The sequence below is a fragment of the Gavia stellata genome, chromosome 7 (genome assembly GCF_030936135.1).
Source record: "Gavia stellata isolate bGavSte3 chromosome 7, bGavSte3.hap2, whole genome shotgun sequence".
Lineage (NCBI taxonomy): Eukaryota > Metazoa > Chordata > Aves > Gaviiformes > Gaviidae > Gavia > Gavia stellata.
In genome coordinates, this window is record NC_082600.1 from 49,608,071 (window position 1) to 49,634,871 (window position 26,801).

General features: G+C 45.3%; 1 protein-coding gene across 1 annotated transcript in view; it reads right to left on the reverse strand.

Moving 5' to 3' along the window:
• Positions 1–26,801, reverse strand: part of LDLRAD3 (low density lipoprotein receptor class A domain containing 3) — a 117,221-nt gene that overhangs the window by 34,354 nt on the left and 56,066 nt on the right. The window contains exons 3-4 of the mRNA XM_059819928.1: positions 23,523–23,648; positions 20,548–20,682 (exon numbers count right to left, since the gene is read on the reverse strand). Coding sequence (XP_059675911.1) covers positions 20,548–20,682; positions 23,523–23,648 — 261 coding nt within the window. The remainder of the gene's footprint in view (positions 1–20,547; positions 20,683–23,522; positions 23,649–26,801) is intronic.

A 26,801-nucleotide genomic window follows, 5' to 3' on the forward strand; every position in this document is an offset into this window, starting at 1 on the left:
GTTACCACTGAACACTCACGCTGTAGCTAGCAAGTCTCTCCCAACAGTGAGATGGCAGTTGGTGAGACGCCTGTTATGGTTCACTTCTTCAGAACGAAGCATTATCTTCATCAATATCTGGCTGCAAAGGCCAGGACAACAAAATGCAACTCATTTACCTTGCTGGTGTGAGGATGAAGGAAGGTGAAGCACTAGCGGAAGGATTCACTGTAGGACCGGGACTAGCAGCGTAGCGTTCAAACCAGACTGTGCCGTAAAGATGCTGCAGACATTACGTTGAGTAATCATCAAGTTACTGCATTTCACTCTAAGCTTAAAGCCCCATGAAAGGGAACAGATTTCCATGTTTAAAAAAAATCAACACTCACCTCTAGCTACATATATCGCTTATTAAATATTCCATGACAATCAAACTACAAGTCTAGTAGTGCTAAGAAGCCCCATTCTCCAGGTTCTTGGCATAACACAGACCTGCAGAGGAAAGTTCTTTGCCAAACATAAAACACTCTTATTTAACAGCTGAACCTCACCTCCCGTCCTGAGCAGCAGTCCCACCCAAGGGTGTGTTGTTTTGGTTTAAAAAGGACAAGATTGCTAAAATAACACATCGCCCATTGCGACCTTCAAAGTCAGAATTCATGGACTAACACCAACAACCTTTTAAGTTTGAAGACACATTAACTAATGTGCCTTGAAGTACGATCTTGAACCACCTGCCTATTCGATCCCCTTCCCCACCATGAAAAGCTAGAAGGAATTTATTTTCACACAAGTTTGTATACCTTAGTTCCAAAAGCATTTCCAAAAGTATTTTTGGCGCCATGGACCACGCATTGCAGCTTCACAGAAGTACACCCTTCTCCCAGTGCAAATAAATCCTCCCATGCCCATGACCCGTCCCACCAGCTCCTGCCTGTACATGACTACCATGCACAAAGTAGACTTCGTCGAGGCTTCTCTTCTACTTTCTTGGTAGGTTAACGTGGGAACTGCCAGAGCTGCCCTCCAGCCAGGAGAGCTTCAGGCAGTGGGATCTTCTCCCTCCCCTCACGTTGGATCAGACACGTAATCAACAACAAATACATCAGGCCTCCAGAAGCAACTGGAATAAGGGTTTGTCAAATATCACCCCCCCAACAAACACATCCTGGGTTATGCTAGACAAAATTAGGGATCCAATACTAACTTCCAATTTTTTTTTTTTTTCCCCCAGATAGCCGGAAGTGCTTGTTCCTAAGGCATATTCCTTTCTACTCATTTTCAAGTGGAGCACGGCCTCACACAACACACACCTTTTCTTTAGGAAAGCCAGCAACTACACAGCAGTAACCCACCCAGCCTCAGTGCGATGCACACAATGCAACGCGGGACACTTCATCTCATCTGGCAAACACTACTGTCAGTCAGATTTGTTTGTTTTACACCGTCAAGATGCTTTAGAGTCTTGAAGATTAATTATAAATCAAAGCAACATGCCTCTCTTTCACCAGAACAGATAGTTCTGCCTAGCTTTTGCAGGATGCATCCCATGCAGTGCTCTAGACAGACACTCATTCTCACGGCAACTGCTCAAGTTAAAAACCCCCCACATTTACATAATGAGATTGTGAGATAAACTCCTGGAAACCAAGAATTTCAAAGTTAACAGGCAGCTCTTTGTCAATGCTAATGATGTGCATACTTGTGTGCATGTGAGTGGGCAACAATCATCTGCAAAATGGAAAAACCGCATTTGCATTAAATTTTGAATTTTCTGTGCCTTGCTTGGGTTGCAGATTTAATTACTTTTTAACACAGGCTTCTTGTCCATTTTCTGAAAAGGGAAAAAAATAGAGGGTTACAAAAAATGAAACATATCCACAGAACTTTATTGCTTTAGACTATTAATTATTTTTAAGCTGTTTTAATGTTTTGAAAGCTTTGTCTCAAGCAATCAAACACCACTTTAAGGAAGCTGTTCATGATATTTATGATTGCAATTGCTACAGCAATTTCTTCTCAAGCTATTAGCTCATTGGGTTGCACGAGTCAAACACAGGATTAGGGTACATGAGTTTCCTGAGATGCCTGTGACAGTGTGAAGAGAGGAAGAAAGGGAAGAAAAAAAAAAGATACTCAAATTACAACTTCCCTTAGTCTGTGCCCCACCACCCTCAATGCAATTCCTCTGGAAAGGTACCTAAAACCAGAAGAACCATTGCAGGACATGGTTTAGTGGGCATGGTGGGGTTGGGTTGATGGTTGGACTTGATGATCTTACAGGTCTTTTCCAACCATAGTGATTCTGTGAATTACCACCACCCCATCACTAAGTGTTCAGGGAGAGCAAAGCAGTTTCTCTGTGCGAGCTCTTCGGACGCCCACTTTGCCTTCTGGACTTGTTTGAACACGTCTCCTCCGAGCAAGCTGTTGTAATTAATTTGGCTTTCGCTAGTTTGCAAGGAAAAACTGAAAGTAGGCTGCACCTAACAGAACACAGACTGAACGACCTGCGCTCTGGAAGCCTACGTGAAACATTTTAAAAATGTGTATTTACATGCAATGTGGCAAAAGATGCAGTGATGGGTTGTATGAACTGATGGCGAGCCTGTAGAGTGGGAAGCTCACGCTGTCCTGAAGGAACGAGCGCTATGTTAACACTAAGGACTCCTGCTGCGGCCAGACCTCGCCCTCAATGAACCAAACCCATGCTTTGCTTAAAGCACACTTGGACAGAGCAGAGGTGGCACGGTCTTCTCCCAAGTGACTAGCGATAGGACAAGAGGAAACAGCCTCAAGTTGTGCCAGGGGAGGTTCAGGCTGGATATTAGGAAAAATGTCTTTCCTGAGAGAGTGGTGAAGCACTGGAAGAGGCTGCCCAGGGAGGTGGTGGAGTCACCATCCCTGGAGGGGTTCAAGGAACGTGTGGACGTGGCACTGTGGGACATGGTTTAGTGGGCATGGTGGGGTTTGGTTGGTGGTTGGACTTGATGGTCTTACAGGTCTTTTCCAACCTTAGTGATTCTGTGATTAGTTAATGTTTTTAAATGATGACAGGAGTTTCACGCTTGTGAGGAATGGATGTTCGTAACCTTAGCTAAGCATGTGAAACAAGAAAAGGCCGCAGCTTTCTCCAGGACTGACAGAACATATGGCTAAGATGCAGTGTGAAATCAAGAGGGAAAAGACAGGTCGACACTCTCATCTGAAAATGCATTCTCTCGCAGCTTGCAGCATTCCTCACTCACACCCTCCTGTCACTGAACAGCCCCCTCCCTCCCCTCCCTTGGACTGCCCGGTGGTAAAGGGCCCCATCTCCCACTTAAATCTACTTTTCCACTTTTCCCATTACCGCTCCTCCACCAACAGAACCAAAACCACCTCAGCCAAACAGCGGTTTTACCCACAGGCCATTTACCAGCAGAGATGGAAAAACGCCCCGGGGAAGTGTGATGCCAAATTGCCGAGCTTGCAGGGCTGAGCAGAAAAGCCCAGAGCTTCTCATGTCACTGAGACGTGCTGTTCATCCCTCTCAGATTCACCAGAGACTGCCGAATGAGCCGGTGGGAGGACACCAGCGCGTCTTCCCCAATTAAAGAGAGAACAGACAGCCTTCAGAATTACCAGTACAAGCAATAACCTCTCCTTTTTGTGCTGTACGATGCACTGCGGACTCAGCAAAGGCCACCGAATAACCGCCTGCACTTCAAGGCACTCAGCTTGAAGAGCGAAGGGAAGGCTTTTCCCCAGCCGTGGCGAGACAGGGGACCGGTGCAGCACTACCAGCGAACGAATGGCAGGTGGGGCAATGAACGATAGAATGAAAATACCTTTTAACAAGCAGCAGCAACAATTGGAAGTTTTAAGAGCTACTGGGGTGGGGGGAGCAAGAAAAAGGGTGACTCTCACCGACTTCGCTATTTTGGCCAAAGAGATCCCTCTTTTCACCTCGCTGAACTCCCTCTGACAGCTTCTGATGTCTACACGCTTACAGATGTAGAAGTTTCCGCCTGACGTTCCAGCAGATTCTTCCAGCGATGGATTTCAATGAAGAGAAACATGCCACTTGCATAGAGGTGAAACAAAGGGGTGCAGAGAACTGAGGACCCACACCTGAGCTCTGGATGGGGCTTGTACTGCCTGTGCCCACCCCAGCCTTCGGGCAGGTTATGCTTTTTCTTCGGGCCACGTACAAGGGAGCCATACGCAGCACACCAACGTGGTCCACACCAGTAAAGTGTATACGCCTTCCCTCAAGCCTTCTCCCTCCCTCTTCCTATAAAAGGCTTGGCAATGTGGCACCGACTCTTCTCGACCCTTTCAAACCTGGCTCGTGGGCCTGTCTGCAAAAACCTCATCGCATCCGATGAGATCTCCTGAAAGCAAAGAAAGTCAGCAGGTAGCTCACACAGTTCCGGAGAATACGACAGCCCGCTTGCACAGTCAAAGGAATTGTAGAAACATCACTTTGAAGTCTCACCACGGAAAATATCTTTAAACCATATTAAAGCACAAAAAAGCCCAGAACATTTTCCAAGCTAATTAAGATACTTAACATTGTTCTTAAGCAGGATAAATACTTTGAAGCTGCACATAAACTGCTCTGCAAAAGGAACTGCCAGAGAAAGCAGTATATATAACACTCTGAAGAACAACGTCCCTCAAGTTGTATTACCCTTTTTCTATATGCTCATGTTTATAAAATTATGTTAATTATATCAAGGTTTGAAATGGAAACAAACAAGGCAGTAAGCAGGCAGATTTAAGTGCGTGGTGAGCTGTGAGAGGTGCTGTTCCAAAGCAGTAAAAAAATACCGAACTGTTATCTTCCTCTTCTCCTTCTACCCTCCTAAGGAAGGTCTCCTCCTAACCAGATCTGTTTTCTGGCCATTCCACACAATACTTGGCAAGTAAAACATGTTTCTGCTTCCTGAAATCATTTTCATGTGGCTTCAAAGCGCCTAAGAAAACAGACGCTGTCGAGCACTTGCTGAGGCTGCAGCAAAGCTGCCTTTCACCGGCGGCAGCCGGACACCAGGCACAGTCCCTGTCCCTCCGCAGAGGGGCCTGGCTGCTCCCTGGGCCAGGCTGGGGACACGGACCTGGCCCCTGCTCCCCCCCCAGCTCCTCTGGGCATCTCCACGCTGGCCACCGGGTCCTGCCCCAGGGGCAAGTAAAACGGGAAGGGGGAAACCCCCAGGCTTTTCCCCCTACGCCCACAAGATACACTTTCAGCCTGAACACTAAATGTAAGCTATGCAGGGCAGAAGAAGGTTTTAGAAATTGAGATCCAACAAAAACAGAAGCAGGTAATAAATTCAGCTGGACTGAGGATGGATTCATGGGATTTACCAGTCACCGCCTCTGTGAGAACCAACCTCAGTCACTTCCATCCACGGAGAGAGAAACTAGTGCCAAGAAAAATGAAAGAGAATCCTTATTTGATCGTTGTTTTGAGTTCCAAAGATCAAAAAAGCACAAACAGTATAATAAATAATAAAAAATGAAGTCATAACATCTGCGTCCCTCCTGTACTCCTCTGAAATGAAGCACCTATGCAAACACGCGACACGTGGTGGGGGAAAAACCTGCAACGGATAAAATGCAGAGGACAGAAGGAGATCAGGGCAGGTTGAACCGCACATAAAATGTTAACCGAAAGGTCAACATTTAAAGATGAATCACAGAATCACTAAGGTTGGAAAAGACCCATAAGATCATCAAGTCCAACCACCAACCCAACACCACCATGCCCACTAAACCATGTCCCGCAGTGCCACGTCCACACGTTCCTTGAACACCTCCAGGGATGGTGACTCCACCACCTCCCTGGGCAGCCTCTTCCAATGCTTCACCACTCTCTCAGGAAAGACTTTGTTCCTAATATCCAGCCTGAACCTCCCCTGGAGCAACTTGAGGCCATTTCCTCTTGTCCTATCACTTGTCACTTGGGAGAAGAGACCAACACCCACCTCACCACAACCCCCTTTCAGGTAGTTGGAGAGAGCGATGAGGTCTCCCCTCAGCCTCCTCTTCTCCAGACTGAACAACCCCAGCTCCCTCAGCTGCTCCTCATCAGACTTGTGCTCCAGACCCCTCACCAGCTCCGTCGCCCTTCTCTGGACATGCTCCAGCACCTCAATGTCCTTCTTGGAGTGAGGGGCCCAAAACTGAACACAGTATGAAGCCACAGAGCAGTAGTTTAATTAAGTTCCTAATGACAGAATGGGCCTGAATTCAGCTTGATCTAACCACTGGAAAAGTACCAAGCCAGAAGACAAGCTCAGCACTACATGATCCTACCTCAGGACATGCAGAATCTTCTTGCAAGAGAGTTATTTAGCAAGACTCAGCAACAACTGGTCCACGAGATCATCACAAAAAATGCAGACAGGTTGGAGCATTCATTAAATGCAGGGCGCACATTCACCGTAGGGTTCACGGAAAGAGCAGAGGCAGCCCTGTATAGGGCACAGCTCTCTAATCTCAACATCAGTCTTCACCCACAACAGCTGAGATACATCCACTCCTGTTTGGGATATCAAAGAACTAGAGAGTTTGTTCTGCACGCAAAACAGAAAGGAAAGGCAAAGGTTAGAGTCATTCTGTACCCGCAAGAAGTGACCTGCACCACAAGCTTGTAGGGGCCCAGAAACCGGGTAGGGAATGTAATACTTGGAGAGTTTTACTTGGCTTTAGAGCAGAGGTGAAGTTGGAACAGGAAAGGTTGTGGTGAGAACTGCAGGTACAATTATCGCTCAGGAACGGTAATGAAATCCTCAGGACCCGAGGCCCTGGAACTCAGACTGAACAAAGCATGGCGGAGTGGTGCTGCACAGGGCAAATTGAATTGTCAAGCAACGGAGATCCTCTTTGAAGCCTCTAACAAGGAGGGAAATGAAAATAAACTCTGTGTGATATCTGTTCAAGTCAGTGTTCTTGCAAGCAGGGAGAAGGTTTGCTTGCCTTAAGTTTTCTTTGGTGCTTCATTATTTACTTCCTTTAAAAAAAATACTGACTTTACATAAAAAGGGTGATCTTTTTCAAATACGCGTAAGAGCACAGAACCTACTAAAAGTCGACCTTACTTGTGCATCTAAACAGACACTTTGGAAAAATTCCACCGTCATAGATTTTGGCTTGCTTGCTGGGACATAGCCATAGCATGCGCAAGAGGGACACATTCCCTTCTCAATGTGCGAAGGGCAGAGGCGCGCAGCACCCTCTTCATTTCCCTGGCTCTCTCACTGCTTAGTAAAAGCAGCAGGGAAAAGGGTATGGAAAAGGAAAGAGAGAAAAAGGAAAAAGCTAAAGACGCCCCTTCTAACTACCGGGAGAAGAGACAGAATATGTTGTGATTGCAATTCCAGAGGCTACTGCCATAAGAGTAATATAACAGTTTTGGAGAGGCACTCCTGTAGCCCCTGGAAAGGAAGGAATTGAAAAAGTCTGATTATTTTTTTCTCCCCTCCCCTCTCTCCTCAACCAGCTCCCACAACTGAAAAGCCTGGGGAAGAGCACTGCAGAGAACTCCGCTCTGCTGCAAACGACAAAGACTCATGGTTGAAAAGCATCAAAAACCCGGGGGAGATTTTTCTCCGAAGCACCATTCCAGGATCTCCCAGCAGCCTGCTCTCAACCCAGCTGCAAAGGCTTCCTCTCCCTCCTCCCCTTTAATACAGGAGCAGGACACGTTAAGTAGTGCAGCTCCTGCTCGGCACGCCAACTGCTGCAATGCTGCGGCGGCTGCCACGTGCTGCGTGTGGCAGGGGGCTGGCCGAACGGTCGCTGCCGGCGCACACTCCAGAAGTGGACTACTAACCCAGTTCCTGCGGAAACTTCCTCCTTTAGCAGCTGTTTAATACAGCAACATCTTTCAAGCCCCCCCCCAACTCCCCTTTCCACTGCAAGGGCTCGGTTCCCGTGTCCCATGGGAAAGCACTGCGGCCAATGCACGCACCTCTGTCAAAAGCATCAGGAGAGTGCTCCCACCTAGCAAAGCCCAGGCAGGGAACTGCTAGCAGTGTCAGAGAAACTCGTGACATACGCTATAAATCAAGGCCATAAAATATAAGCAGTACAAATCTTGTGGTAAAATAGGCAGAAAGGAAATTCCTGCTCTAACAGCATTACCACAACCGGAGCAGAAATTGACTCCTTTTCTCACCTGATTGTGACCTGCAGACACCATTAAACTTGTCATATTAAAGCTCTGCTGAGATTATAATCAGGAAACACACATTTGCTATGAATACTGCAAAGTGGCAATGTTCTCGTAGAGGGCTGCATCTGGCACTCGTACTGGGGAGGAGAGACGCGGTCCATCCCAGAGAGCTGGACGGAATAGCATGTGTACCCAGTCTCCTCAGGGAGACATACTATTTCTCCCGCGTGCGGGTTTTGGGGGTTTTTTTTGTATTTGTTTGTGTGTTTTAAGCCTAGACCGCTTCCTACCTCTCCAGGCTGACACGAAAATATGAGAACAACAATTGAGTAGGAAAGATTTACCTGAATAGGGCAACAAAACTTTGCAGTGTTTTAACTGTAGGTAGTGAAGTCTGAATGTGGCTTCATGTATAGTTCCTCTCGTTTGATACCTCCAGAAATGCCAAAAGCAAACACGTGAAGAAAGAGCACGATACAAAAACTGAAGAGAGAAAGAAACCGGAAAGCAAACAACCAACAGGAAAGAGTCAGGAAAAGCCCCTGATGGCTTACAGGAAAGAAGACAATAAAAAGGGGAAGCACAAATTTGACTTAATTTCTTTACAAATAAAAACTTAACAAACCGCTGGAAGATTTTTTCCAACAAGAGAAAGCAGAGAATACGGTGAGGGTGAAATGATGAATGAAAGAGCACAGGAACAGGTTCAGTATGTTTTCTCTACTCCGTACTTACACGAGGCTTTCTGGAAAGACTGACCATATTACTGAGGTACAGATAAGAGAGGCACAGACCAAAAGCATTCCTGTACCTTTCTGGGAAATTCATTACTCGAAGTTTAACTCATTTCACAGTGTTTTTCCATGTTGCTTGGTTTCCACCTCAGGCAGGCCGTATAGCTTGCAAAGGCATCATGCTGCGATCTCTCTCCAATATCTCTCTCCAACATCTTGGTATCTCTCCAAGCTCGCGATACCGCTTCTGCACGTTTCCTCAGGCACCTCCAGCCAGCGCTCCGTCACGTACAGAGTCTTGAATTACATCCAGCTCGGCCAGGATGCTTCTCTCTGGATATCTCCTTACAATTATCAGTCGTGCCTAGAATCTGATCTCATATGGCTGCCAACTAATCATCAACTCTCTGGGATTTATATATCGAGAGGTGGTGGAAAAGGCAGTCTGGAAAACAAGGGAGAGACCAGCAGTGGCTTCTGCAAATGCTCGGTGATTCAATCACGCTTGTGCTGTGAGCTCAATGGAAAGAGCAAGAATTTGGGCTCAGGAATGTAAACCTTGGCAGCTGATTCATCACAAAACTGATCCTGTGTGCGTAAGAGTAGTGGGTTACCGCTGTCTCAGTCTTAATTAGACGAGCTGGCTCCCACACAACAGCAAATGACAAGACTATGACTAAGTGATCCTTTCATAAAACAAAACAAAAATTAAAAAAATTAAATAGGAGCATGGCTTAAGCCCCTACCTATGATCTCCACCCTGTATTTGCAAGCCAGGCTCTGTTCAGAGCCACCATGTCTCATTTTTTATCGCAACAGCTGCTTCAGTCCTCTCGTGCCTGCGGTAGCCACCCTGCTGTCTGAGCCCGTCTCTGAAGAACCTCTCTAACCGATCACCAACATACCTGTTCCAATCTGGGCAGACAAATCTGGCTTTAATAGCAAGCAAAACCAACAGAAAAAATTCAGCCTGGAATTCGTTAGCTTTTGAACAGAACATATGGTCTTCTCATCCGCCTTTTCCTGCTCGATCGCAGCCGTCCAGTTATTAAACAAGGATATAACTTCCCCCACAGCATTGCTTTCCTGAAGTCACATGCTTATTGTTTGCTGCTTCTGAAGTGTGAAAAAAGAAAATTAAATTTGACAGCAAGTTAGTCACTTACCATAAGGACACTCTCTTTCCCATACAATATTCCTACAGCCGTGGGTTCGATGCCAAATACCTTGCAGAGCTTCCGTTTAATTGCACGTAACGATCCCTTTCCCTCAAGCCAAGTCCAAACCACCTCCTTGCAAACCAGTCAGCAAGGCTCCAGCCCCCACGGGCTTCAGAGTTAACCGACACACTAGTTCAGATTTTAGTTCAGAAAACTGTTCTCAAAGAAAACTCTCAGCTCTAGAACTACTTCTGTAGGACAGTCCTAGGTCTTCTCCTGTAGAGGGTAGATCATGAGCACCATATGCCATGGAAAAACCTGTCTCAAGAAGTCTAAAAGCATTTTCCTGGCCAGCCATCGCTAAAACGAGGTTGGTGTTTGCTAGCTGTTCAGCGTGTAGGAGGCAAAGGGAAATGACGACCTAAGAATAAACAGTTGAACAAACAGAACAAGCTAGTTTTTCATTCCCGCAGGTTTCAGCGCCGTGTAACACGTTTCCTTAACCTCTTAACAAAAACATCAGATCCTCAAAATTACTTCCACTTAAGAACTAGTTGGGAATGACTGCATTTACTGCGGTGCAATAATGCTATTAGAATCAACGAAGCCTTGAAAACTTTTGCTTTGATGCCTGGGAGGACGTACTTCAGCAGCAGTGCCCAGACCCCGCAGTGACTGGCTGGTGCGCTTCAGGTGACAGAGAATATTCAGAAGTGATTTGTGATATTTCTCTTCTTCAGATGACTTCATAATCTTTCATAAAGCTTTCAAAAGTTAGAAGTTTGGTATTCTTCATCTGTAAAATAGAGATCAGGCACATGACAGACGTTAACCCAAAATGCCCAAGGCGCTTGACCATGCCGATAGCAGGAAGCATCGGGCTGCTGCCACCTCCGTGCTCAGGGGACGTGAACGGGCACCCCCGTTGTCCCAGCCTTCGGCCCTGACAGCGAGAACACTTCTTAACAGGGCATAGGTACGAACAGGGCTTCTGCGCCCAACGCTTCCCACTCCCCAGGTTGCTGCCTCCCTTAACAGCCAACACCGACTTTGACATCTGAACTGAATTTGAATAGAAATCCTAAAAGCGCTTTATGGTACTGTACCCTCCGCACTCCTCTGCCTGCTTGTCCTCCAGGTTTTACTGTTTGCATAGACTCTATATTACAAATAAACAGAAAATTAATTATTCAGCTTCTAATTCCCATTGCATGTTGATGTTTATGTAATTGAAAACCATATAATTGCTTTATGTTTTTAACATCCTTCATAAATATGGATTTTTAACATAATCCTTTATAGCAAATTAGCACAGACTATCTGGCAATGTGAGGTGGGAGCACGAGTTAGTTTGGCAAGCTCAGGGAACAGCACACAGACTGAAGACTGGCGTGATTTCGCTCACCACTTCACAATTTTCAGCAGGCAGAAGAAAATCCGCTGCGGTGCTCGGCTTTCCAAGGAAGCTTGATCAGACTCTGGGACGCGAGTTTTAATGCAAGAGCAGCAAAGAAGGGAAAGCTAGAATTCAACAGCCTCATCCTTCAGAGATTTACAGGTACTGAAATGCTTGGTTGAGGATGAATCTCGGCTTAATCTAAAGCCTGGCAAGAAACTTTCCTTTTTCTGGTAATCCACTTGCTTATCAAGTTTCATGTGCTAGTTTTAGATCAGGCAGTATGAAATACCTTTCTCTGGAACCCTGGCTGGCAACTTGCTCAGGTTTTAAAAAAAAAATCAGCCTGAAGCAACTGATGCTCCACAGTGAGTATGGCGCACGGGTATAGCAACTTAAGTGTGACCTGCAATAAAGAAACAAATGCTGTTTGCTTCAGCCGCAGCGAGTTAATGCTCCCGCTGACCTAGCTGGGACCAGCATTTGGAAGGAGTGGACGTGAAGACATAGTGAGGTCTGGTAGACACACTTTGATGTTAATACCACCTCAGTTGTGAGGTATCCCCCCTAACTTCAGTTTTCCATACCCTTATTTCACGTGTAAGATGATATAAAAATCATATTTTCTGCAAGGCAGAGTAAAATTGTAGCTGTGCCAGCACAGTGAAGCCACTTACGAGAAAAACCAGAATTACTCTAAGGAAGGATTTCTCAAAATAACAGACACAAACCGCCCAGACCTATCGAGGTCCCGCACACATGAGGGGGGTCACCTACGGTTCCGAAGGCAATTCTGCATTTGTAGCCACCCTCCTTCCCACGAGTCAAGTGCATTGCACCAGCACAGCTTCCAGCCCCGGAGCCATCTGTCTGACCTGGAGTCGCTGCATTTGTTCTTGTTGAGCAGATGTCAGTAAAACTTTTCAACAGACCTCGGCAACCCTGCTCCAGGGGACTGTCTACACTGAAAATGCGCTGCTTTAGGTCAATTACATAATTGATGATGTATTAAACTGCTACAACATCTGAATAGAGACGCTTTTACACCTGGTCATGTTGGCTTTGCTTGTGGCTTTAGATTTGAGTAAGAACACACATAGGAGCTTTGACGGAGCTCACATGTCACAAATTATTCCCAGATAGAACTGAAGTTGTGAAAAGATACAGATTTTTACTATGTGCAAAACTAGTTTCAGCTGGGGACAGAGTTGCAGCCTGATATTTTAGGAGCCGCGTCTTCCAACTTCACTGCTGGCAGCTGCAGGGGGAAAAATCCTGAAAGGAGGTTGCGGAGAGGTGGGTGTTGGTCTCTTCTCCCAAGTGACAAGTGATAGGACAAGAGGAATGGCTTCAAGTTGTGCCAGGGCAGGTTTAGACTGGATATTAGGAAAAACTTCTTCACGGAAAGGGTTGTCAGACACTGGAACAGGCTGCCCAGGGAGGTGGCAGAGTCATCATCCCTGAAGGTATATGAAAGATGTGTGGATGAGGTGCTTCGGGACATGGTTTAGCGGTGGACTTGGCAGTGTTAGGTTTACAGTTGGACTCAATGATCTTAAGGGTTTTTTTCAACCTAAATGATTCTGTGATTCTCTAAACCAAAACAAAACAAAAAAACCCTACCCCAAAGTCTGACACACGGAAGGCTGGGATCTGTTCCTCCTGCTCACACAGGTCTGAGCAGCAAAACTGGTCTTCTATCAAATTCCACCGCTGCACAAAAAGAACAGCCTAACTCCTAAAGAGCAAGAAAGGAAAACTCTTGTGCTCTCTGCCCAAGTCCCTGTGCAAACTGCTGAATGCAGCGAGCTTCCCCAGTAGCTCACCTTGGGAAATCATTCCTAACTAGTGGTTACAGACAGCCATGCCAGACCAAGATTTACAAAGGCGCTGAAGCATAAATTAACCTCAGACTTTTTGCTGCCCTGGTTAACGCAGGCAGGTCTCAAAGCTAGATTTAGGCTGAAGCACTTAGCTAAGATTAATGTTAATAACCAGGCTGAAGAACAAGGTCTGCCGTTTGACTGAAAGCACGGGGCTGACGGAGCAGACCTGGCAGGAGAGCTGTGCAGACCAGCTCCCAGCTGGGTTTTGAAGGAGAATTACAGGTTGGGGCAGGCTGGTCTGAGGAATGAGGGTTAGGAGTAGAAACAGAAGAGACAGCCAAGCCAGCGCCCGCTCTGCTAGCGAGAGTAGGAGCAGGGAGGGGATCGTGCCCCTGTACTCAACGCTGGTGAGGCCGCACCTCAAATGTTATGTTCAGTTTTGGGCCCCTCACTCCAAGAAGGACATTGAGGTGCTGGAGCGTGTCCAGAGAAGGGTGAAGGAGCTGGTGAGGGGTCTGGAGCACAAGTCTGATGAGGAGCAGCTGAGGGAGCTGGGGTTGTTCAGTCTGGAGAAGAGGAGGCTGAGGGGAGACCTCATCGCTCTCTACAACTACCTGAAAGGGGGTTGTGGTGAGGGGGGTGCTGGTCTCTTCTCCCATGTAACTAGCGATAGAACAAGAGGAAATGGCCTCAAGTTGCTCCAGGGGAGGTTCAGGCTGGATATTAGGAAAAATGTCTTTCCTGAGAGAGTGGTGAAGCATTGGAAGAGGCTGCCCAGGGAGGTGGTGGAGTCACCATCCCTGGAGGGGTTCAAGGAACGTGTGGACGTGGCACTGTGGGACATGGTTTAGTGGGCATGGTGGTGTTGGGTTGATGGTTGGACTTGATGATCTTACAGGTCTTTTCCAACCTTAGTGATTCTGTGATTTTGAGAGCTTCTCTTCAGTCCTTAACCCAGGAAACCTCTGCTGTGGCTCCTCCCTGACACGCGTTTGCTATGACAACTACCATTTTCCATCAAAAACCAGGTTGTGCCAGTAGATTGGTGACTGTTGCCAGATCCTCTTTTTCTTCCTTTTTTGACCCTGCTAGAGTTGTTGATAAACATGGTGAGCCCCCAGTGATACAACACCTCGTCTAAGATTTGACGTAGGTCATAAAACTGACTTTTACACTGGCCAAGCAATCATCTGCTGATAACAGCTTCGACCTTCAAGCCATCACAGGTGGGCTGAACAGGAGATCAGGTGAAGAGGCAGGACACCTCCCAGATCTACAGACACCCTTCTAAGTAAGTTTGTTGTCCATGTGAATCACAGAATCACCATGTGCCACAGTGCCACGTCCACACGTTCCTTGAACACCTCCAGCGATGGTGATTCCACCACTTCCCTGGGCAGTTTATTCCAGTGTCTCACCACTCAGACGATCTGAAGTCTTTGCGTGTCGATTGCCACATTATAGTTGCTCTTAATAGAATAGCTGCTCTCCAAACAGTGGTAGCCTAACATTTTGGCAGCACGTCTGTTATTAGTCTGCCAAAATGCTAGACCAAAGTGCCTGCACAGAATCACAGAATCGTTTAGGTTGGCAAAGACCTTTAAGATCATCAAGTCGAACCGTAAACCCTGCTAAGTCCACCACTAAACCATGTCCCTAAGCGCCGCTGGACCAACATGCTGATCCCCAAGACGAGTATTCCTCAGGTACATATGCCTGTTCTGCAACAAAACCCTGGCATCTTTGCAAGCTGAGGGAGCTGCGAGTCGTAGCCGCTCAAATCCACTTGCACCAGCTGCCCAGACCTCTCCCCGAGATCCCCACATCTCTTTTACACTACTTTAATTGCAAAGCCTCAGTGCACAGTGAAGAAAGAATTCCTCTCTGTCCCACTCAGAGGTTACCACGCTTCTGAACAAGTCTGGGACCACCTACAATAATGCCTGTGTTATTATCTGCTGTTCAAATGAAGTGATCCAGAATCAATTTTACAAACGCCAGACTGGCGTGGGAGGCAGCGGGGACGGTGGAGTCCGCACGCTGTTGGAGTAAGCGCACAGGTGAACTTACCAGTCATCTGAAATACCCGTACCAACTAATATGAACGTCTGCCTCCTGTAGCTCACCTTACCTTTTAGTCTCTGTGAAGATGGATTGATTTTCTTTCTTGACAAGAACCCTCTCAAATAAATAATCTTATGAGGAGAGAAAAAGGGAAAGAAGAGGAAGCCTGGACTTAATCAGGGAATGGAGGAAAAGAGGAAAGAAGGAATTCACAACTGACAAGAACATTTCCAGCCAGCAAGTGCTATAAAACAGGGATATTAGAGAGCTAATGATGCTCAGGCAAAGCCTTCGTTTAATAAAACATTCAGTGCCATTTTATTCACATCCTTCCTTAAGTTTCTGCTTCTATTCAGTCTGCCTCCGAGTACTAAATTCCTGCTACAGGCTGAATCTGGGCTAAGCTGATGCACAATAATTGCAAGTTGAGCTTCGGTTTACAGACTGAGTCAATAATGAGTCAAAGAGAGACTCAATAAAAGGAACCATATGCAGCCAGGATCAGAAGACAAAGGTTTGGAATGTCTAAGTGATACCACAGCATTTGGGAATTTTAGAATTTCCATTTGCCACGTGCAAAGGGCTGGTTACAAGCTCCAAATGGAGTGGGATGTTCTGGGAGCTATTTGTATTTCGTAAATTAGGTTTTGTGGTATTTCACTGAAATTTAAGAATACGGCTGTTCCGCTCGGCTGTCAGTTCTACGACCCACTTTGCACTGCAACTCAATCATGCCAACACCAGCAATGGGCCATGGTGTTTACCATTACAGCCAGTCCCCTTCCAACTTCATCTCACCTATACCTAAATCCACAGAAATTATCATTACAGAATTTATATTATCACTTAAAAATTAATTTTCATAAGTTAACCTTTTGAACTGTTTTCCATTTGTTTGGCACAGGGTCAGATTTGTCATTTTTTAATAGGCTGCCAATTTTTATACAAGCAATTTATACATGCCACAGAAGAAAGAACAGAGACTTCTGACAACTGTGTATGCTTCTAAATCTGTTTTAGAATATCGGGGTATAACAAAATCCTAACGCAAATTCAGTGGAAAAAAATACGCAAAAATAAAAAAAGGAGGTATCCACACGTGCAACAGTGGACATTACCGAATACATGGTAGAAACGTAGGACAGGAATCAACTTCAGGACACTCGCAAAACATTTGGTTTATAACCTAACCACAATGGTACTGCTTACTAACAGCGGCCGAGCTAGAATTGTAGGAACGTTGCTGAAGCCAAGAGCCTCTCTCTACAGCACCAGAGTGAATATAGACTGGCAGCAATAAACCCCCTTCCCTAGGCAACGGGGTTGAAGCTAATAAAGGTATTTAGCAAACTTAGAAGGAAAGAAAAGAAAGGCCATGAAAGGAAAAGGAGTTTGAATTCAAACATCCAGTATGCTTTTGTTGGTGTTAAAGCTTTGCAGACTAAAAGTACAAAATGGAGGAGAAATTAAAGGAAGAAGCACTGTGAAGACGCATTTAGATAAAAAGCAATTAAGAGAATAAATTAAATAGAGTCCTAGAGCTGAACAAATTTACATGGTTGTTGAAAAATATTAAGAAGGAGGAATTCCCTTCCAACTGAGTGGACGCCCAGAGCAGCTGCTGTGAATGATCAGCACTGTCAGCTAATTCGGCTGAGGCACCGGGAGAGATCTTAAAGTAAGAAGAGAAAAAAGTGTATGGGGGAGAGGAACCTTCCTGGATTAAGATCCATTAAGTATAGAACAGGAGCAGAAATTCCCAATCGCTGCAAGTGTTGTTAAACCTGGAATAATGCCCTAGAAAGAGCAATTCATATATGCAACTCATGTGGATAATTCCAGGCAATTGTATCCTCCATCCAATCCCAAAACTCAGGCACACGCTTTGATGAATACACCGCATTCCAGACTAAGGGAAACGTCTGGCCGTACTACTTCAATGCTGGAAACCGGAGATGACCAAAGTATAGCTGGGGTGGGACTGAAGGAACAGCTCTGAAGTTTACCACGGCAGCTCCAAGAGCTACGAGTAATTACTGTCGGGAATTAGAGCAGAATTATTTGACTTGCTGCTAAATTGTCACGGTTTAAGTTTTTAAACTGACACTTGCCCCACGACATACGAACCTTCCTAAGATGTGCAACACTCAGTTACAAGTGGTAAGGAGAAAGGAGGGTGGAAACTTGTTCTCGAAAATTTGACCCTCCTCCCATTTTCACAACTAAATCCTGGGGCCTCTGTCTCCCTCCCCTCAAATGATCCGCCCCTACTTTTGACTGAAATTAATCTTTATAAACCCACAGCTTCAGGCTCATCTCAAATCGCAGCGTGCTAGCAAAGCCATTATTCATCAAGGCCGGCACATTTTGAAGCGTTCCATGTCAAAGCCGGGTCAATACGTTTTTCAGTAGAGGGTCACGTTCCTCTTTTCCTAGCCTGCAGAGTGACCCTTCTTGATTGAAAGGATCTTTATGCATGGAGGAGTATCTGACACAAACCAAACCGATATGCTACTGGAGCTTTCCAGTAATGACAGCAGGATAAAGGAGGCCTTTGAAGTTCACGGAGGAGTAGGAAGAGGTGTTAATTTAAAAAGCTTGTCAGTATACCCAAGAGCAGAAGGAGAGCAAAGTACCAATTAATAATTCACGCTTCCATTCCACACGTTATCATAGTATCTCAAAACAGTCTGCAAACATTGATTAAGTCTCACGACATCCCCCTGAAGCAGGCAAGCACGGATGGAGCCCTACTCCTACCAGCCAGGATGTCTCTCTGGGAGCATTGCATTCGGCCCATCTATGCCCGCTCTTCCCCATCTGTTAAATGGCGATAACGACGTTATCATACAGTGGTTCAGAAGCTTCGTGATTTCTAAATCAACACACTTTTAGACAGAAAAATAGCACACAAGGGCAATCTGGTATGTCAGACTACACTCAACAACACTGAACTAAAGCTACCACATCTGACATGATAACATAGCTAGTGGGAAGAAAACCCTCTATCTTGATTTTATAATACCCTACAGATTTGCTTTGCTCTGTCCCTAAGTACCCAGAGCACTTGAGTTCTAGTTAACGACCAGGATTCTTGGGTACTGTGTTAACACAAACCTCATTGTAATTACAGTAATTAGATCTGCTGTAGAAAGAATTGGGAGGAATGAAAGACTGCCCACAGTAGCCTCTAATTCTCAATTAACACAAAGTAGTTGGTGTGTTTGGAAACCAGGACAGACATACCCATAGCTGCAGACTCCAGAGGGAATCCATTTACATTCAGATGGGAAGTTGAGTACATTATACTGTTTAATCCTCGCTTTGAAAGACAGGTACACGAGCCTCGTCCACTTACAGACGGCAAAATGGCAGTTCAGGGAGGCTCTGAGCTGCCGAAGGGCAAAGGCAATCACGCACGCTCCCCACAACCAGCACTTCACTTTGGGAACTCCTCATTCCCAACCCTGTACATGGAGTCTTGTTCTTTTACTGAAAAAGCCCACGGACCATGGCTGCTCTGGTCCTAATGAGAGCCAGTTCCTTCTTCCTTGTTCGGGGCTCTCTCATGCGTAGAATCAGAATTACTTTGCTTAACCCTCTTACTAATCTGACTTTTCCAGGAGGACCAAAGATAAAGACAAAAGTAACGGCTTCACGAAATACAGCTCTTTTCTTCTCCTGAGCCTGACAGTCACTTCCAAAAGCAGATTGTCATGACAACAAACAACCTGGAGGCAATCCAGCCAATTAATCTGCAGAGGAAGCAGTCATCCCAACCTTGGAAAAGAACACTGCTGCTGTCAGCTTCGGAAGCCAAAAAAAAAAAAAAAAAGAAACCTTACCACCCGCGTTAATCTTATTAGGCTGCCTTAGGCCCATAGCGGAGAGCGATTCCCTTGCCGCCGGCACAGCAGCGAGACACGCGCGCCAGTCCCTCACCAGCCCCATGCTCCTGGCCCAGGCAGAGGGGAGGGCAGGTCAGATCCCCGCTCCCAGGCTCTGGTCTAGGCAGAGCTGTGCTCCCAGGCTGCCACATGGCCCCAAGCGAGGTACCGGGGTGACCCCTTCAGCCCTTCCATATGGAGCCAAAGGGAAAACCTCATAGGTTAGGCAGAGGAACGGCACGGAAGAGGTTCTCACATACCGCTGGTATAAACCCTGCTTTGTTGGCATTGCTGTTGCGCGTTTTCCTCTCTTTCCCTGTGAGCTGTCAAGAATATTTATCACCATGTTAAGCTCAGAGTTATTTTCTCTTCCACAAAGGACTAAAGCATCAGTGCAGCTGGATATTAAAGTCGTTCTCCTTCAATTTCCCTGATTTCTTCTTCCTTCATACCCTGCTTTATCTCTCTCCACGTGTTCTGCTTTCTGCAGGCCCAGGCACATCGCATCTCCCCTGCAAATATCCACCATCTCCCATTTCTTGCCTACTCTGATCTCTCAGTAGTAACTCAGACGTGAAAATGTTTAGCAGCTGATGCCCAATACACATCATCTCTTAAACTCAAGTCATGCAGATACACTTCACGTTTTATAAAATACTATGGTATTTAGTTACAGAAAACAGAACTGAGGAGCACTAGACGTAGACTCATAGCATAAGTTAAAAAGAGAACAAAAGTCAGAGATTGTGTTTTGAGATTCTCACAAGGCTCAACACACAACAATTTTCAAACAAAAATTTTCTTCCCTGTCCTCATCCTTTTCTCTAAATACAGAAACAAGGAAGGGTAGGAATAAAGTCTTCCACTGTAGACTTGTCCTGCAGTGAAACGTGCCTTCAGAAAATAACTAAGCAATGAGGATCTAAAGGTTTAAAAGCCTTCACAGACTTACTCATCTGGTAAATAGACAGACCACTGAACTACTTCAAACTGAAGTTTTGTTATTGATCCCTCTGGGTCCAATCCATCTCTCATAGAAGTCACTAAATGGATTCCCAGCAACATCAGTGAGCACTGGATCACAGATCGTAAGCACCTCCTGCAAAAGTACATCTTCACTAATCTGAAAAAGATAGCGGCCTTCTGAGCACCGAGAATGAAACCTATGCACGCACACACGCGCTCTACACATTTCACTCATGATTTGCAGAGTTAGGAAACCGCAGCTCTAGCCAACACAGAGCAAGCCAACAGAATCATGTTTTCTACTGAGCCTGTTCCACGTTAATTGGGAGTTGGTATAATATTGCAGAATAGAATAAAAACCCTGTGCCTACCTTGCGGGCTTTCGCAGCTTTCTTCATCACTGTTGTCTTGACAGTTATTTTGACTGTCGCACACAAAGCTTTTATCAATGCAAAGACCATTTTTACAGTGGAATCGGGCAGTAGAGCAAAGCAAGGGATTTGCTGCTGCGAAAAGAGAAAGTGAGATCCTTCATTAGAAATTCTCTTACCCAGGCAGTGAAATAGCCGTTAAGCAATCAACGACAAGGGGTCACAACTCAACAGTTGGTCAATTCGCTGAGTATGTGGGAGTAACTTGGCAATCAAACCAACCTTGTCTCTCTAAACAGAGAGCACTGAAAATTCTAATTCATGCAAGAGTCATTACAATTAGCAGCGATTTAGTCCACAGTTGTGATAAACCTTCTGTTCACTTTCATGAGAGCCCCTATCACAATCACTGGTGCTCAGCATTTGCTCACACGGAAGACATATGGAGGGTAGCACTGCCTACCATAAACACTGCCTGTTGCTTCCCATTACCACAAACTCAGTTTAGCTCAAGTTTCATATTATAAGCCAACAATCTTGGCTGAGAACTGCCAGGCAGTGGCTCGTTTACCTCTGTTTCTGTCTTTTGCCACCTTCCTCATTCTCCTCACTATTTTGAATTGATACGACGACACTTCTCAACTTCTCGGCGTTTGAATTTCAACTCTTTTTTAAGGGTAATATGCACATTACAGTAGCACCCAGAAAATCCTTTCACATAAGGCCCAGTGTTGGACACAGAGCAAAAACAGAATAGTGTTTAAGCAGACTCATTTAGGTAGAGGAGCCTTCTCACCCACGCCAAACCCAGCAGTAAATACGCTGTAAGATGCTACATCTAGTTTCATTTAAAGCTTCAAGCAGCGCAGTTTTCAGCCCTTCTCCTAGCAGATTACATCACAGCTTCAATGCATCTCACTGTCAAGGAGGTTTTCTTGATATTCATCTTAGTTTTCTCTTTTCTAATTTCATCCCTCTTAGCTATAGCCCAGCATACATAACTACATAATCCCTCCTCGAACAGTGTTTGCACCCTTCGTATACAGCATATATAGCCTTATCTTCCAAAATAGTCATCGCTTAGCTGAGATATGCATAATTTAGCAGTTTTTAATAACTCCTCATAAATCAATCTCTCTGTCCCTTAATCATTTTTGGCACTCTTCTCTGAACTCCCGCCAGTTTTTGGTAATGAGATGACTGAAACAGAACACAACTTTCCAATTGAAAACCTTAAAAAAAGCTGTTTAGATGCCTTGTCTGCTTCAAAGCGCTTCTCTGCCACAATAACAAAGGGGATTACAGTCCCAAACACTAACTGGCTGCCTATTTTTTATTTTTTTAAAGTAAGAGTTGCCTTTAAAGAATCTTTTAAAAAAAAAAAGCATAAAACTTTAAAGTCTGCCGTGCATGTAACCTGTAGAATATATAACACTCAATTCCTCCAGCTCCCCAAAAGCATGTTTATCATGAACACGCTAAATCTCCTTTGGTCTGAAACTGCTGCACACGTTGATTTTCCAGGTTACTTCAGGGCCTACGGTGTTGTTCCTCTACATAAGCAAATCAGCGACTAGACACTTGGACGTGCTAGAAAACCACGCGCGTGCTTAAATGGCATAGAGAAACGGGGAGATGAGCAGCATGTTATCATCAGCTGTAAGGTCCCGTTGGAGCTACACGTTACAAGCTCATGGGAAATTATGTCATTCGTAACCAGCTCCACGAGCTGGTGCACTGTCAGGTGAGACCTGCCACTTGTCAGTCCGCCACCTCAAGAGTATTCAAAGCACTTTTGTCACAACTTCTTCCTAGTCTGCTTGTTTAAGCATAACCCAAACTCATTTCCTTAGCCTTCAATCTTCTTTCTCTAGCTTCACTTGCTCCGCAGAGGTGCTATCTCCCCGCCACAGGTCTCCCAGGGCCCAAACCAGGCTCCCTAGGTCAGCAGCAGATGGTACCCTTAAGAGATGTTCATGCTGTGGGGGAACACACACAAACAAGAAAGGCAAGTCCTCCAAGAAGCAGACAGTGACAGATCACTGTAAAGATCGCCCCTCTTGTTACCTTTGAAAGCTGGTGTCTGTTGTCCTCCTCCTGACCTTTAAATGTCATTAAAAGGAAAAACTCAGCGTGCTCCAACAAGAGAACGAGCACGTCCTTGCTGCAAGCTTCTGCCTACGGACCCACACCTTTACCAGATCCTGATAACAGCAACAGAGCTGCTGGATTGAACGTAACCTTTCCTCACTGCTACAACACATCCCTGCTAGACCTACAGGTACAAACGCATCTCTGCAGCCACACGCAGGGGGTTTAGCCTGAGTCAAGCAGGACTTCAGACGACCTCTCTGCTGCGATCTCCCTGCACACTGCCGAACAGCAGCTCAAGCTAGTGCATTGGCAGGCATGTCTGACTTCGAGAACCTCCTGCTCCTTTCCAAGGACCTGTTTCGCTCGAGAACCTCCTGCTCCTTCCAAGGACCTGTTTCACTCAAGAACCTCCTTCTTCCAAGAACCTGTTTCACTAAATAACCCTTTATTTCCTTTCTTGTTGTTTGAGAACACGTACAAACAGAGAAACCTCAACATGCTGATGAACAAATAAGTCATATTCTTCAGTGACAAGAAACAGGCAAATAAAAATTAAACTATTTTAAGTCATATTTAATATCTGCCCAATTTGAATTACATTTGAGGACAGAACCTGTTCAAAGCAAACATGCAGCTTAAATCTCATTTCAAAGTTACAAAGGGGCTTGAAGTATACAGGCATGATATACAAAACAAGACTGAGCTGGACCTTAAAAAAAAAAGAGACTGTCATTGACAAAGTGAAAAGCACAAGGATCATCTGGGTCGTAAACGACAGGGAGAGTATTTGACTCAGAAACTAAAGGCTAATGAATGCTTCCTTTCTAAGTAGTATTAATTAGTTGAAAGAAAACGCAAGTCGCAAGCAGGCTCGCACTTACTGCAGTTTTCCTCATCGCTGCCGTCGGGACAGTCCTCGAAGCCGTTGCACCGGAAGCGGCCAATGATGCAGTGGATCCCGCTAGCACAGGGGAAGAACGTGGCTCCGCATTTGGATTTGGCTTTCGCTGGGAGAAGATATAGACAGAAAAGGGCAAACAAAGATGAGGGAAACAACTTACAAAGGTCAGAGATACTTTTGCAGCAGTACAGGTTAGGGTACTCTAGGCAGCACTGGTGGCACCCATGCTAGGTGCCTTCCAAGCTCCCTATAGACTGCTTTCAACTGCTTTATGTTTTTTGAGATTTCACTTGCTTGGGCTGAATTTTTTTCCAATTTGTACGATTTCAAGAACAACTGAAACATTCAAACTTAAACCAAATCAAATGACCTTAAATGAACTTAAACCAAATCAAATCCCTGCCCATGGCAGGGGGTTGGACTAGATGATCTTTAAGGTCCCTTCCAACCCAAACCATTCTGGGATTCTGTGACCTCTCAAAACAAATGTAAATTGCTCAACGCTTTGGAGTACAATAGTGTAGATTTGGCAAGCAGGTAGTCCTAACCGTCCCTTAAAGACCCACGTGAATTTCACAGAATCACAGAACCCCTAAGGTTGGAAAAGACCTGTAAGATCATCGAGTCCAACCATCAACCAACAAACACCACCATGCCCATTAAACCATGTCCCACAATGCCTCATCCACACGTTCCTTGAACCCCACCAGGGATGGTGACTCCACCAAGTTGACCAACTTCTAAGTTGACCAAATTAGTTGACCAACTTAAGTTGACCAACTTCTAAGTTGACCAACTTAGAAGCATTGGAGAAAAAAATATTAAAATAGAGGGTCATACTTCACAGAAAATGAGAGCAACTATCTCCTCTTTGCATGGAAATCTGTTGCAAATGTCACTGCCCCAGGTATTAAGTCCAGGAGACAGACATCTAAGCAGGTCCTCAGGCAGCAGACAACAACCCTCCAAGGCAGAAGTCTAGCTGGACTAGTCGTAGCCCCCCCCAGCCTGTAGCTACGTGTCATGCTGAATCCACAAACACTAAATAGCAGCAAAAGTCCAGCCTTTGTACACCACCGAGCTTCTCCTGCCTGCTCAGAGAAGTCAAACAGTGAAGAGCCCAAGGTAGACAGAGATAATGAACACGGCAGCACGTTCAGAGAATTTGGGATCTGGAGGCAAACTTAGGCAAGGACAGGCGTACAAAGAGTATGGAAACATCTGGAGAAGGGAAGGAGGAATACAGAGACATCAAGCGAGTTAGCGTCTTTGTGAGAATAAGAAACACAAGAGACCTTCATTGAAGTATTCTTCAGGCTGCAAAAATCAAACTCAAAAAAGAAAACGCTATAATTAACACTGCCTTTATTCAGCATGATTTATATAAAATTGGGTGCAAAAGGAACATGAGTTGTATGAATCTCTTGCTGTACTTCTCTCCATCATCCATTATACAGTTCCGCAGGACAGAAACTACATCTGTTTTATAGTACCAGCACAGCTATTCATATAACAGTAAATACTAACAATAGCATCAAAATGTGTTTAACAAACGATTACAGAATCTCATTATGATCTCAAGCACTTCACATTTTTTACTTCACTGCACAGCAGCTCTTCACGGCAAGAAAAAAACACTGCCCTCAGCTACAGCGATGCAGATGCTTCCATCATGATGCTCAAGGCAAGCACCAGTTAAGCCTTGTGGTATCACCAGCCTAGAACAAAGCAACTCCCACAGCAAAAAACAATTTAATGAGACACGTGGTTAGTTTTTCCCCCTTTTGCTTTTTCAAATTAGCACACCACACGATGGACCGCATCCCAGGACGCTGAACCCTTCAGAAAGTCCCCTCTAAAGCAAAGCCAGTCACTGCAGGAAGATCTGGTAACTGCAGGAAGGTGCGTACGGTGCAATGTGAACAGACGGTAATACCACGCACAGACCATTGATGGGAGAACACCAGAAAAGAAGCCAGCTCGATAACTTGCGGGCCTTTTGAGTAAATGTTTCCTACTCCTACACCAAATCTACAAGATGCGTTTACAACTCCCAGGTTTTGAGGTGTGACAGATCTGGAGATCACAGCAACAGGCAGTCTTTTTATGTAGCCATATGGCACATCAATACGCCAACCTGCGCAGTTTTATAAGGCCGGGAGAAGGTCAGGGACAACCGGAGTAGCAGAGTAAAAAAAGGATATCCAATAGGGACAAAGAGTTTAGCGTTAATTTAGAAGGAATCCTCTCTTCCAAGGTTAAAAAACTAAGTGCAGCTATAGCAAAGCCTTCTTCCATCACTCAGCAGAGTGCATATAAACTGTTTTAAACCACAGCTACAGTAACTCTCGCTTGATTTACTGTCCTCCAAAAGCAAATTCCTGCAGTTCCTCTCTTACATGTTTTTCTTTATTATACCAGTAGTTTTCAGTTAGAATTATGAAGTGTAAAATAGGATGTATCACTGAATTTCCCATGTTCAACTACCACTTTTTCTGAAGAGTACCCAAGGTCCGCTTGGGAGAAAAAAGGTGAACCATTACTTTGTAGAAAAACAGGTGATAAATTACCCTGAAGTAGCTGCCGTGCTTAACACCACCGGCAATGGAAAACCCTCAGCCAAAACATCCGAGCCCCTGCAATTCTTCACACGACTTCAAAGAGCAACTTCTGTGTTAGTTTTGAGGGAAGACTGATCTCAGCTAAATAATTCAGTAACCACAAGGTCTGAGGCAGTACCACACCCCCAATCTTTAAAGAAAAGCAGCAAAACACACACCTCAGTAACAGATTCCCATACTGTCACTGAAGCAAGCAGTCTGCGTTAGCATTTGACCAATATCCAGCACACTAACCAGCCAGCCAAGCTGCTGCTGGGAGCGTGCGGTAGTAACGCACGCACGTGAAGAGGCGCCCAATGCTTCACGTTATGTTTTTGTTGTTGTTTTTCTTTTCCTAAAAGCTAACATCTTTTCAAAACCATGCAGTGCATTTATATTCCCCCACCAAATGACTGCCTCTGGATGGCTTCCTTTTTTAGAGATGTATTTTGAGCCAGAGCAGTTCCAAGAGGAGAGGGAGAAGAAATAAGAAAAGGGGGAAGTGACTGTGGTTTTGCCCCTGTTAAGATTTACTGGATCCCACTTCTTCAGGCAGGTTTACTTCAGTCATTTGGGGTCTGAATTCAGAGGCTATCAACTTTCTGGCAAACCATACTTGGAGACGGCCCTTGCCATCTCTGAAAATCCTGCCAAATTAA